We start from the raw sequence: 12,027 nt of genomic DNA on the forward strand, positions 1-12,027 counted from the left end.
AGAGCGGTGAGTCCCGTCGGGGCTTCGGCACCCACTGGGTCCGCGCTAGGGGCAGCAGAGGCGCCAAGTGCGCTTCCAGGGTGGGTGCAGTTCCGGGGCCTACCAGATGGCGTGGAGATACCGGGGCGCGGTTCTAGGAGGCTCGAGGGTGCCGGACCGTGGGCGCCGGAGCCGCAGGAGCAAGCGCACCGTGCGGGCGCGGGGGCTGGGGCTCCGCTGGGAGCAGAGCGAGAGGGTGTGGGGGGCGTTTCCTGACCTTGCCACCGCCCTCACGGAATTCCGAAACCATTCTGCTCACTGTGGCTTTGAGTTCTTCCAATACAGCCCGAAAACCCTGTCCCCAAACCATTTTGCCCCATGCCCCTGGGAGTCTCCCAACACAATCCCGACCCCCTCCCATCTCAGCTTACCTACGCTCCCCACCATAAGAACAGCTCCGAGTCCACGCTGCCCCTTGATCCTCTTCAAATGACACCCCCATCACTCGAGACTCCCACGACCAACCAGCCAGCCACCTGCCCCCCAAACGTCCACACCTCCAAGCACACCCCCACCGCCAATGACTGCACACAAGAAGACACGGAAGATGCATGGATCAGGCAAATCCCAAAGGCCTTTTAAAAACTAAGAGCTCTCGGGCAGGGGTAGGGGCAGGGGAGGGGGCTAGCAGCCCCCCGCCACGAAGTCGAAGTCCAGGAAGGCCGCCTGCTCCGCGGCTGTGAGGGGACGCGCGTCACGGGGCGGGCTCAGCGTGGGGGCCTCCCCGGTGAACTCCTCGTCAAAGTTGCTGACGTCGGTGCGGCCAGACAGCGTGGGCACAAAAGGCGGCGGCAGGCGCCGGCCAACAGGGCTTCCCAGCCCAGAGTCTGCAGGGGAGGGAAGCCGAGGGGAGGGTCAGCCTGGGAGGCTGAGGAGGGGGCGTGCTGCAGTGGGGACCAGTCCTAGGGCTTGGGGACCACGGAGAGGAGTCATCATATAGGGAAAAGTGGGGTGGGGGGACTGGGGCTCAGGAGGGATCACCTGCGATAGCCTAGGGGAGAAGCGGGATTAGGAAACAGTGGAGGCCAGGCGTGGTAGCTCACATCTGTAATCCCAGAACTTTGGGAGGCTGAGGTGGGAGGATCACTTGAGGCCAGGAGTTCAAGACCAGCCTGGCCAAAGTGGCAAAATTCCATCTCTACTAAAAATACAAAAATTAGCCAGCTGTGGTGGAGTGGTGTGTGCCTGTAATCCCAGCTACTCAGAAGGCTGAGGCAGGAGAATCGCATGAATCTGGAAGGCGGAGGTTACAGTGGGCCAAGATTGAGCCACCGCATTCCAGCCTGGGCAACACAGTGAGACCCTGGCTCAAAAAACAAAAAACAAAAAAACAAAAAAAAGAGGCGGCGGAAAGTGGAGATGTGGATTAGGAGGGTCCCTGGGGGAACAAAAGTGGAGGAGGGAAATCGGGGTGTCAAAGGAGGTGATGTTGCCCTGGAGGTGCAATGAGGCCTTTGAGGCAAAGCGGCTAGGCCTGGGGGACATCGGGTGTGGGGTGATGAATCGGCCCCGGGGGAGGGCCGGGGTCACTGAGGTCCTTTTGGGGAACCTCACCCTGAAGAAAGGCTGTTTCTTCACATCTTCTGCATCTCTCTCGCTAGATCCCAGCCTCCGCTCTGGGTTCCTCCGCAGCAGCTTGGAGGAAGGAGCACTGTGTCAGGATCTGTCCCCTTCTGGGCCCAGTGCCCCTCCCAGACCTGCCCCACATCGGGGGTCCTCACCCTTCTCATGATGCCGATGGCTTCGGCGGACAGGAAGCGGGGGTAGCGAACCTCATCGTTGACGATGCTATCGAAGACCTCCTCCTCGTCATCCCCTGGGAATGGGGACTGGGGAGAGGGAGGCCCGGGGTGAATGAGGCCTCTCCTCTGGCTGCTCCAAACCCAGCCCGGCCTCAGCCTTACACTCTGCTGCAGCTCTTGGGTGCTGGCTAACTCGGGCAGGGAAATGTCCCATTTAATAGAGGCGGAAACTGAGGCCAGGAGGCAGAGCCAGCAGCCCTCAATCACACAGCACTTGGTGGAGGCAGACTTGGATCCCACCCTAGGGCACACGCAGTTTCCAGTGAGATCCGAGACACACAGGGGTGGGGTCTCACCTCGCCAACCAGCATTTCGTACAGCAGCACACCTAGCCCCCACCAGTCCACAGCCCGCGTGTATGAAGTGTCCGTCAGCACCTCAGGGGCCAGGAACTCCGGGGTCCCACAAAATGTACTGGTCCGGTCCCCATAGCCATCCCTGGGGACAGCAAAGCCATGTGAGGTTATGGGGGCCAGAGGAGTCACTCAGCCCAATGTGGGGTTGTCCACACAGCCAGCCCTGTCCCAGGGTCAGGGTGGGGGGCACCCCAAGTAGGGTTAGGGACCCCATTCCTTCCCCCTCCTTTGTCTAATCCCGAGGCCAGTCCCTCACCCTCCTTGCAGAGGCCAAAGTCTGTGATCTTGACGTAGCCCTCGGTGTCCAGAAGCAAATTGTCAACTTCAGGTCCCTGTTGGGGGTTGTGGGGTGGAAAGAGGGATGAGCGGGGGTCTGGGCCTTGTCCCACAATGGGCAGTGTGCACACGCATGCGCGCACACCACACACACCTGTAGACAATCTTGTGTTCATGAAGAAACTGTAGGCCCAGCACCACGCAGGCGGAATAAAAGCTGCAGAGAGAGAGAGGCTGCTGAGAGGGGTGGGGCCACCCTGCAAGCAGGGAGGGTCACATAAGCCCGGCTCCCACATCCTCAAACGCCCCCCAGTCTCCCCAAAGCTCTAGGAGGCTGGGGGAAGCAAGGCCTGAGGGTGGAGGGGTGAGAAGCAGGCTGCCAGCCTCTCGGGGGGACTGAAATGTCAGACGCTGTGGAGGGAGGCGGGGCCCGGGCTGGGGGGCCAGGCTCACACGGCACGGGGCTCAGAGAACACGTCGCTGTGGATGTGAAGCATCAGGTCCCCACCGGCCGAAGTACTCCATCACGAAGCACACGTGCTCCGGTGTCTGGAACAGCCAAAGAGGTTCACCAGGAAGGGGTGTCCCGCACTGGTCACTGCCGCCAAGATCCGCTTCTCACACATCAGGCTGGGGAGGGGTGAGGGACAGAAGTCAGAGACCATGGCCGCCGCTTATCCCCGACTCCCAGACGGCAAGCAAAGCCCATACAGAGGGAAGCAGAACTGAGAAATGTCATCTCAGCACCTGGATACAGCCATGCCTGAAGGCAGCACACTCCTGGACTTTTCTAATGCAGACCAATAAATTTCTTTACTTGTTTCGGCCTTTCTGAGTTGGGTTCCTGATTATCAAAAGAATGCTGGGAAGACCAAGGACAATCTCAGTGCCTGTACCGAATGTTTAGAGGGGTTAGGCACTGTGTAGACAGCACCTGACAACCGTATGTGGAAGGCAGCAGCACTCCGCTTCTCCACATCAAGAGGGGTTCTTTTTTTTTTTTTTTGAGACAGTCAAGCTAGAGTGCAGTGGCATGATCTTGGCTCACTGCAACCTCTGCCTCCTGGGTTCAAGTGATTCTCCTGCCTCAGCCCTCCCAAGTAGGTGGGACTACAGATGCCCACTACCACGCCGGGCTGATTTTTGTATTTTTAGTACAGACGGGGTTTCACCATGTTGGCCATACTGGTCTCGATGTCCTGACCTCAGGTGATCCATGCACCTCGGCCTCCCAAAGTGCTGGGATTACAGGCGTAAGCCACAGTGCCTGACAAAAAGGCTGAGGTTCTGAAGGGAGAACTGACCTCCCCAGGATCTCCAAGCCCATGCTGCACACGTGAGATTTGAACCCAGGATGCTGACCCCAAAGCAGAGGCAGTGTTTGCACCACGAAGGGCACAGGCTTCAGAACCTGAGTCTCTAGCTTTGAATCCTGGACCTGCTGCTTACTGGCTGTGTGACCTTGGGTAAATTGCTCAACCTCTCTGTGCCATCAGTATTTACCTTATAGGGCAACATGGAGGAACAAATGAATAACTTTTATAAGAGCTATTATTATCTTGGTATTAGGCTAGCAGGTATTAGTAACTTTTTGTTTTGAGACAGGTCTCACTCTGTTGTCCAGGCTGGAGTGCAGTGGTGTGATCTCAGCTCACTGCAACCTTGACCTACTGGGCTCAGGTGATCCTCCTATCTCAGCCTCATGAGTAGCTGGGGCTACAAGCATGTACCACCACACTCAGCTAATTATTTTATATGTTTTGTAAAGATGGAGGTGTCACCATGTTGCCCAGCCTCGTCTTGAAATTCTGAGCCCAAGTGATCCACCTGCCTCAGCCTCCCAGAGTGCTGGGATTACAGGCGAGAGCCACCGTGCCTGGCATTAGTGACTACTATGAGTCACTCTCCCTGCAGCTCCAAGGAGAGAATTGCTCTGTCATTTCCCAAAAGAGAAGACAGAGGTCCCCAGAAGACCACGGCAGGTCCCCACCTCTCCACCTCGTCTCGGGCCACAATGTCCCCTTTCTTCAGAGCCTTGATGGCAAACAGCTCCCCACTGGGCCGGAATTCGGAGAGCAGCACCTGGAACCACAGTGGGCAGGGGTGGTTTTAGCGGCCAGCCAGGGACCTGCAGGGGTCTCCCAATTCCCTGCCCTCCACCTCACCTTCCCAAAGTGACCCCGGCCCAGCACCGCCAGGAACTTGAAATCCTCAAGGGTCAGAGGTGACTTCCTCAGAGGGCTGTGGAGAGAGGCCACTGGTGAGAACAAGGACAGCAGGCAGGGGTGGTGGGCAGGGGGCCGGGGAGTGGTGTCACCTGCACAGGGCGGGGCCTGGGGTCTCCTGGGTCTCCGAAGGCAGCTTGGGAGTGATGGAGGATTCCTGGATCGGGGAGCTCTGTGGCGGAGAGGAGGCCAGAGTAGGGGAGTCAGAGATGCCCTTATAACCACAACAGCCTCTGCGGCCCTGCAAGATCTGCCCCCCACCTCTCTGTCCTCACCTCTCCTCCCACGCAGCCCCTCACTCACTCTCCTCCAGCCACACACCTGCACCACCACCACGCCTGGCTAATTTTTGTACTTTTAATAGAGATGGGGTTTCACCATGTTGGCCAGGTTGGTCTGGAACTCTTGACCTCAGGTGATCCACTCGCCACGGCCTCCCAAACTGCTGGGATTACAGAAGTGAGCCACCACACCCAGCCCGAATTTTCTCTCTCTCTTTTTTTTTTAGAGACAGAGTCTTGCTCTGTCGCCCAGGATGGAGTGCAGTGGCACAGTCATAGCTTAGTGTAGCCTTCAACTCTACCTCCACCTCCTGAGTAGCTGGGACTAAAGGCTTGCACCACCACGCCCAGCTAATTTTTTTTTGAGACTGAGTTTCATTCTTGTTACCCAGGCTGGAGTACAATGGCACGATCTCCGTTCACTGCAACCTCCACCTCCCGGGTTCAAGTGATTCTCCTACCTCAGTCTCCCAAATAGCTGAGATTACAGGCATGCACCACCAAGCTAGGCTAATTTTTTATATTTTTAGTCGAGATGGGGTTTCTCCATGTTGGTCAGGGTGGTCTCGAACTCCCGACCTCAGGTGATCTACCCACCTCAGCCTCCCAAAGTGCTGGGATTACAAACGTCAGCCACCACGCCTGGCCTAATTTTTGTAGAGATGGGGTCTTGTTCTGTTGCCCAGGCTGGTCCCAAACTTCTGGCCTCAAGCAATCCTCTTTGTTCAGCTTCCTGAGTAGCTGGGACTACAAGTGCAAGCCATCATGCCTGGCTCGACAATGTCCTTTTTTTTTTTTTTTTTTTTTTTTTTGAGGCGGAGTCTCGCTCTGTTGCCCAGGTTGGGTGTTACAGTGGCATGATCTCGGCTCACTGCACCTCTGCCTCCTGGGTTCAAGCAACTCTCCTGCCTTAGCCTCCCAAGTAGCTTGGGACTACAGGCGCCTGCCACCCACGCCCAACCTAATTTTTGTATTTTTAGTAGAGACCAGGGTTTCACCTTGTTGGCCAGGCTGGTCTCGACCCCCTGACCTCGTGATCCGCCCACCCTGGACTCCCAAAGTGCTGGGATTACAGGCGTGAGCCACCGTGCTGGGCTGCCAATGTACATGTTTAGCTCAGCAGCTATAGCCTGCACTATATGCAACTGCCTGCCTGAGGAGAGGAACCGATTCCCACGCCTCCACCGAGTTCCCATTTCCCCCTATCCTCCCAGCATTCTGTCATCAACCTTTTGGATTTTCGGCACACTCATCTACTTTAATGAGGTATGTCATTTAATGGAATGCCATGAAGCATTTATTATTATTACTTCTACTTTCTTTTCTTTTTTTTTGAGACGGAGGTCTCCCTCTGTCGCCTAGGCTGGAGTGCAGTGGCGCGATCTCGGCTCACTGCAAGCTCCGCCTCCCGGTGTTCACGCCATTCTCCTGCCTCAGCCTCCCGAGTAGCTTGAAGCTATAGGTGTCTTGCCACCCACGTCCAGCTAATTTTTGGTATTTTTTATTAGAGACGAGGTTTCACCATGTTTAGCCAGGATGGTCTCGATCCTCCTGACCTCATGATCCTGATCTCGGCCTCCCAAAGTGCTGGGATTATAGGCATGAGCTACCACGCCCAGCCTATTACTTCTACTTTCTAAAAAATTGATATATAAAAAATTAGCCAGGTGTGGTGGTACATGCCTGTAGTCCTAGCTACTTGGGAGGCTGAAGTGGGAGGATCACCTGAGCTCAGGAGGTTGAGGCTGCAGCGAGGCATGACTGCACAACTGCACTCCAGCCTGGGTGGCAGAGCAAGACCCCGTCTCAAAAAAAAAAAAAAGAAAGATAAAGATAAAATGCATTCAGGCTGGGTGTAGTGGCTCATACCTGTAATCCCAGCACTTTAGGAGGCCGAGACAGGGAGATCACCTGAGGTCAGGAGTTCAAGACCAGCCTGGCCGACATGGTGAAACCCCATCTCTACTAAAAACAAAAATTAGTCAGGCATGCTGGCACAGGCCTGTAGTCCCAGCTATTCGGGAGGCTGAGGCATGGGCATCCTTTGAATCCGGAGGCAGAGATTGGAGCGAGCGGAGATTGGAGTGAGCTGAGATCGTGCCACTGCATTCCAATGAAACAGAGTGAGACTCTGTCTCAAAATAAATAAATAAATAATAAATAAATAAATAATAAATAAATAAAATGCATTCAGTGAGGGTGGGCAAGTGGAACAGGTTACATACGCATCCACCCAAGAAACCATCTGTCAGTCTAGGAGTTGGCAAATGTTGGCTGGTGGGCTAAACTGTTTTTAGAAAGTTTGTAAGAGCTAGGAAAGGCTTTCACTAATTTTTTTTTTTTTTTTTTTGAGATGGAGTCTGGCTCTGCCGCCCACGGCTGGAGTGCAGTGGCCAGATTCAGCTCACTGCAAGCTCCGCCTCCCAGGTTTACGCCATTCTCCTGCCTCAGCCTCCCGAGTAGCTGGGACTACAGGCACCCGCCACCTCGACCGGCTGATTTTTTTTGTATTTTTTAGTAGAGACGGGGTTTTACCGTGTTCGCCAGGATGGTCTCGATCTCCTGACCTCGTGATCCGCCCGTCTCGGCCTCCCAAAGTGCTGGGATTACAGGCTTGAGCCACTGCGCCCAGCCTTTTTTTTTTTTTTTAAAGAGATGCAGTGGCTGGAAGCAGTGGCTCACACCTGTAATCCCAGCACTTTGGGGAGGCTGAGGCGGGCAGATCACCTGAGGTCAGGAGTTCAAGACTAGCCTGGTCAACAAAGTGAAACCCCATCTCTATTAAAAATACAAAAATTAGCCGGGGTGTGGTGGCGCACACTTGTAGTCCCAGCTACTCGGGTGGCTGAGGCAGGAGAATTCCTTGAACCCAGGAGGTGGAGGCTGCAGTGAGCCCAGATCACACTACTGCACTCCAGCCTGGGCAACAGAGTGAGACTCCATCTCAAAAGAAAAAAAAAAAAAAAAGATGGAGTTTCACCATGTTGTTCAGGCTGGACTCCAACTCTGGACTCAAGTCATCCTCCTGCCTCGGCCCCTCCCAAGTAGCTGGGACCACAGGTGAAGTGATTTTTTACATTTTTAAATTGTTGGGGGAAAAAAAACAAAAAGAGGAATAATATTTCATTGCCCATGAAAGTTCTACGACGTTCAAACTTCCGTGTGAACTACCGATAAGGTTTTTACTGGAATAGAGACACGCTTATGGTGTACAAATCGTCTGTGGCTGCTTTCAAACTACAAAGCAGACAGGGACTGTCTAGCCCACAAAGCCAAAAATATTGACTCTCTGGCCATTTCCGGAAAATGCATGCTGACCTCTGACCTAGATCAAGACGAGGAACATTTCCATCACCCGGCAGGTCCCCTTGTGCTCCCAGCTGCGGTAACCTCTGCCTAGAGCACAGCACTCTCTCAATCACTCTATCATCGACATGGGTTTTTAAATATGCTCGTTTTGCAAAGCGGTACACTGAGGCACACAGAGGTGAAGCGCAGAGCCAAGAGGTGGCAGGGCAGGGATGGGAACCCAGGCAGTCCAGCCCCCGAGCTCACAGTTTTCTTATTTTTATTTTTTGAGACGGAGTCTTGCTCTGTCGCCCAAGTTGGAGCGCAGTTGGCATGATCTTGGCTCACTGCACCTCTGCCTCTCAGGTTCAACTGCCCCAGTTGACTGGGTAGCTGGGATTACAGGTGCCCACCACCGCACCCGGCTAATTCTTGTATTTTTAGTAGAGACGGGGTTTCATTGTGTTGGCCAGGCTGGTCTTGAACTCCTGGCCTCAGCCTCTCAAAGTGCTGGGATTACAGGTGTGAGCCACTGCGCCTGCCTGTTTATTTTTTGAGATAAGATTTTCCCTATGTTGCCCAGGCTGCAGTGCAGTGGCAGGATCATGGCTCACCGTGGCTCACTGTGTTGCTCAGGGCCGGGTCTCAAACTCCTGGGCTCCAGCAATCCTCCCGTGTCCAGCCTCCCAGAATGCTGGGATTATAGGCATGAGCCATTTGTTAACCAGGATAGAGATCTGGGCACAGGTTTTAACCAGCATAGAGATCTGTGGCCCCTGGTTCTGCCGACAGACATGCTGCGTGGCTCCAGGGAAGTTCCTAGTGGTCTCTGAGCCTGGAGCAGGACCCCTGATGCTGCCCAGGCCAGGCCTAGGGGGAGAAGGGGGGACCCTCACCAGGCTCGATGGACTGGAAGGAGGATCCCGTGAGCTCTTCTGAGGTGAGCTGTCCGAGTCAGTGCCGAGGTTCAGCTTCTTCTCCACCGATATGTCCACTGCAGCAGACGAGAGGAAGGGTGTGTCTGGGACCCAGGACCCTCGCAGCCTTCAAGGGGCAGCCGGGACCCCGGGGCCCTCCTTCCTTACCCCGTGGTCCGGGCCCTCGGATCCCAGAGAAGCCCCAGGGCTGAAGGTGCCTGTGCCCGTGGCATTGGGGATGATCCTCCGGATCAGCCGCACCCACGTGGCGACGTCGATGTTCATCTGCCTAGCACGCTGGAACGCCTTCCCTGGGGGGACGGGGGCAGGCAATCACCCTCCATGACACTCCCAGGACCCCTGGCCTCTCCCCTAGGGAGGCCTGGAGCACCTCTCACCTTGCTGCTTGGAGAAAAATTTTCTTCTGCCGTCGTAGCCGAGGAATCCTCTCAATGACAGGGTGCGGAAGGTGACCTGGGGGAAGGGACCAAAAGGTGAGGAACCCCTGCCCACCTGCAGGCAGACAGCTTGGTAAGAAAGCCCCTAGGGAGCACAGGTGTGCACGCCCCAGTGGGGGTTCTGGTCATGTGGCATCAGATTCAACCCGAGTACCAGGTGACAATGAAGAGGCCATCATTGCCACCCACGGCTCCCCTCCTGAAGGGACATCCTGGAAAAGCAAAGAAGCAGACAACCGGGTCCCCTTCTAGAGGTGGGGAGAGCATCTGATCCAACAAGACTGACAGACAGCGACCACAAACGGAACGCCACAGCCATACCCACACCCCGATTCCCCACATGTGCTCCCAGACCCCAGACCTGCAGTAGCAGCAACACCTGGGAACTTGCTAGAAACGCAGGTTTTCCAGGCCCCTCCTTTGACCTACTGAGCCAGAAACACAGAGTGGAGGAAGCGCTCTTTTCTCTCTCTCTCTCTCTCTCTCTGTGTGTGTGTGTGTGTATGTGTGTGTGTGTTATATATATGAGATAGATAGATAGATAGAGATCTATATTTTTTTAGACAGGGTCTTGCTCCATTGCCCAGGCATGGAGTGTAGTAGTGCAATCTCAGCTCACTGCAGCCTCCACCTCCCAGGCTCAGAGCGATCCTCCCACCATCAGCCTCCTGAGTAGCTGGGACTACAGGCGCGCACCCCCATGCCAGGCAAAATAGTTGTATTTGTAGAGATGGAGTTCATCATGTTGGCCAGGCTGTCCTAAACTCCTGGGCCTCAAGTGATCTGCCCCCTGTGGCCATCCCAAAGTGCTGGGATTACAGGTGTGAGCCACTGCGCCCAGCCTTAAGCAACTCAATATTATCAACCAGGTCCCCAGGCAAACGCTGATGCCCACGCCATCCACGGAAGTCACCACCGTCAAGTTTAATTCGCCCAACTCCAACCAATTTCTAGAAGATGCCGAAGTCACAGAACTGCAGTGTCGGGTACGATTTCACATGTGGCGATTTAAAATTTAAATATGAAAATGTCAGTGAAATTAAAACTTTGGTTCCCTGGTCGCCGCGGGGTTGCATTTCAGATAGAGAACAGTTGCCATCTACAACAGACTCAGCTACTGTGGTACATCACAATAGAGCTGCAGAAATTCCCCTTTTTTTTTTTTTGAGACTCTGTTGCCCAGGCTGGAGTGCAGTGGCGCAATCTGGGCTCACCACACAACCTCCACCTCCCAGACACTAGGCGATTCTCCTGCCTCAGTCTCCCGAGTAGCTGGGATTATAGGCGCCCACCACCATGCCCAGCTTTTTTTTTTTTTTTTTTTTTTTTTTTTTTGAGACAGAGTCTCACTCTGTTGCTCAGGTTGGAGTGCAGTGGTGCGATCTTGGCTCACTGCAAACCTCCACCTCCCCGATTCAAGCGATTCTTCTCTGCCTCAGCCTCCCAATTAACTGGGATTACAGGCATGTGCCACCACGCCCAGCTAATTTTTGTATTTTTAGTAGAGACTGGGTTTCTCCATGTTTGGCCAGGTTGGTCTTGAACTCCTGACCTCAGGTGATCGTGCCTGCCTGGCCCTCCCAAAGTGCTAGGATGACAGGCGTGACCACCACACACACCCAGCCTAATTTTTGTATTTTTGGTAAAGACGGGGGTTTCACCAGTTTGGCCAGGCTGGTCTCAAACTCCTGACCTCAAATGACCATCAGCCTCAGCCTCCCAAAGTGCTGGGATTACAGGCGTGAGCCACAGCGCTCAGCCAGAGCTGGCAGAAAGTTCTATGGAATGGTGCTTCTGTAGAGGCATAAGAACAAAATAGAATGCCACAGAGAGACCTTGAAGGCGAGGAGAAACGCTTAGAATGTGTCCCCCAGGTCACCCACCATCACTTTCCATTTGGTTTGGGCTGTGTTGTGAATAGCAGAACAATTTTAAAGCTCTGCCATCTGAGTCAACCTTTCTCCACGCCCCTTTCCTCTCTCTCTCTCTCTCTCTCTCTCTCTCTTCTCCTCTCTCTCTCTTTTCTTTCTTTCGAGACAGAGTTTCACTCGTTTCCCAGGCTGGAGTGCAGTGGCATGATATCGGCTCACTGCAACCTCCGCCTTCAGTTCAAGCGATTCTCCTGCCTCAGCCTCCTGAATAGCTGGGATTACAGGCGCCTGCCACCACACCCGGCTAATTTGTATTTTTAGTAGAGACAGGGTTTCACCATGTTGACTAGGCTGGTCTCAAACTCCTGACCTGGTGATCTGCCCGCCTTGGCCTCCCAAGTGCTGGGATTACAGGCGTGAGCCACCGTGCCCAGACCGGTCCCTTTCTTTCAGTGGTGCTTGATAGTCAGACCAGGGGAGAACCTCTGCTTGGGGATATGGATATAGAGAGATG

General features: G+C 54.5%; 1 protein-coding gene across 1 annotated transcript in view; it reads right to left on the reverse strand.

Moving 5' to 3' along the window:
• Positions 1 to 595: 595 nt before the first annotated feature.
• The window catches only part of PKN1 (protein kinase N1), a 33,782-nt gene continuing 22,350 nt past the window's right edge, over positions 596 to 12,027 (reverse strand). Inside the window, 18 exon segments of the mRNA XM_030935385.1 lie at positions 596 to 842; positions 845 to 866; positions 1,594 to 1,674; positions 1,761 to 1,868; positions 2,138 to 2,275; positions 2,449 to 2,519; positions 2,617 to 2,690; positions 2,927 to 2,988; positions 2,990 to 3,027; positions 3,030 to 3,103; positions 4,464 to 4,555; positions 4,639 to 4,714; positions 4,791 to 4,870; positions 9,164 to 9,260; positions 9,354 to 9,495; positions 9,583 to 9,598; positions 9,600 to 9,646; positions 9,649 to 9,658. Of these exon segments, the coding sequence (XP_030791245.1) occupies positions 664 to 842; positions 845 to 866; positions 1,594 to 1,674; positions 1,761 to 1,868; positions 2,138 to 2,275; positions 2,449 to 2,519; positions 2,617 to 2,690; positions 2,927 to 2,988; positions 2,990 to 3,027; positions 3,030 to 3,103; positions 4,464 to 4,555; positions 4,639 to 4,714; positions 4,791 to 4,870; positions 9,164 to 9,260; positions 9,354 to 9,495; positions 9,583 to 9,598; positions 9,600 to 9,646; positions 9,649 to 9,658 (1,407 nt within the window). The 3' untranslated portion in view covers positions 596 to 663.

This window comes from Rhinopithecus roxellana, chromosome 8 (assembly GCF_007565055.1).
Source record: "Rhinopithecus roxellana isolate Shanxi Qingling chromosome 8, ASM756505v1, whole genome shotgun sequence".
In the NCBI taxonomy this organism is placed as follows: domain Eukaryota; kingdom Metazoa; phylum Chordata; class Mammalia; order Primates; family Cercopithecidae; genus Rhinopithecus; species Rhinopithecus roxellana.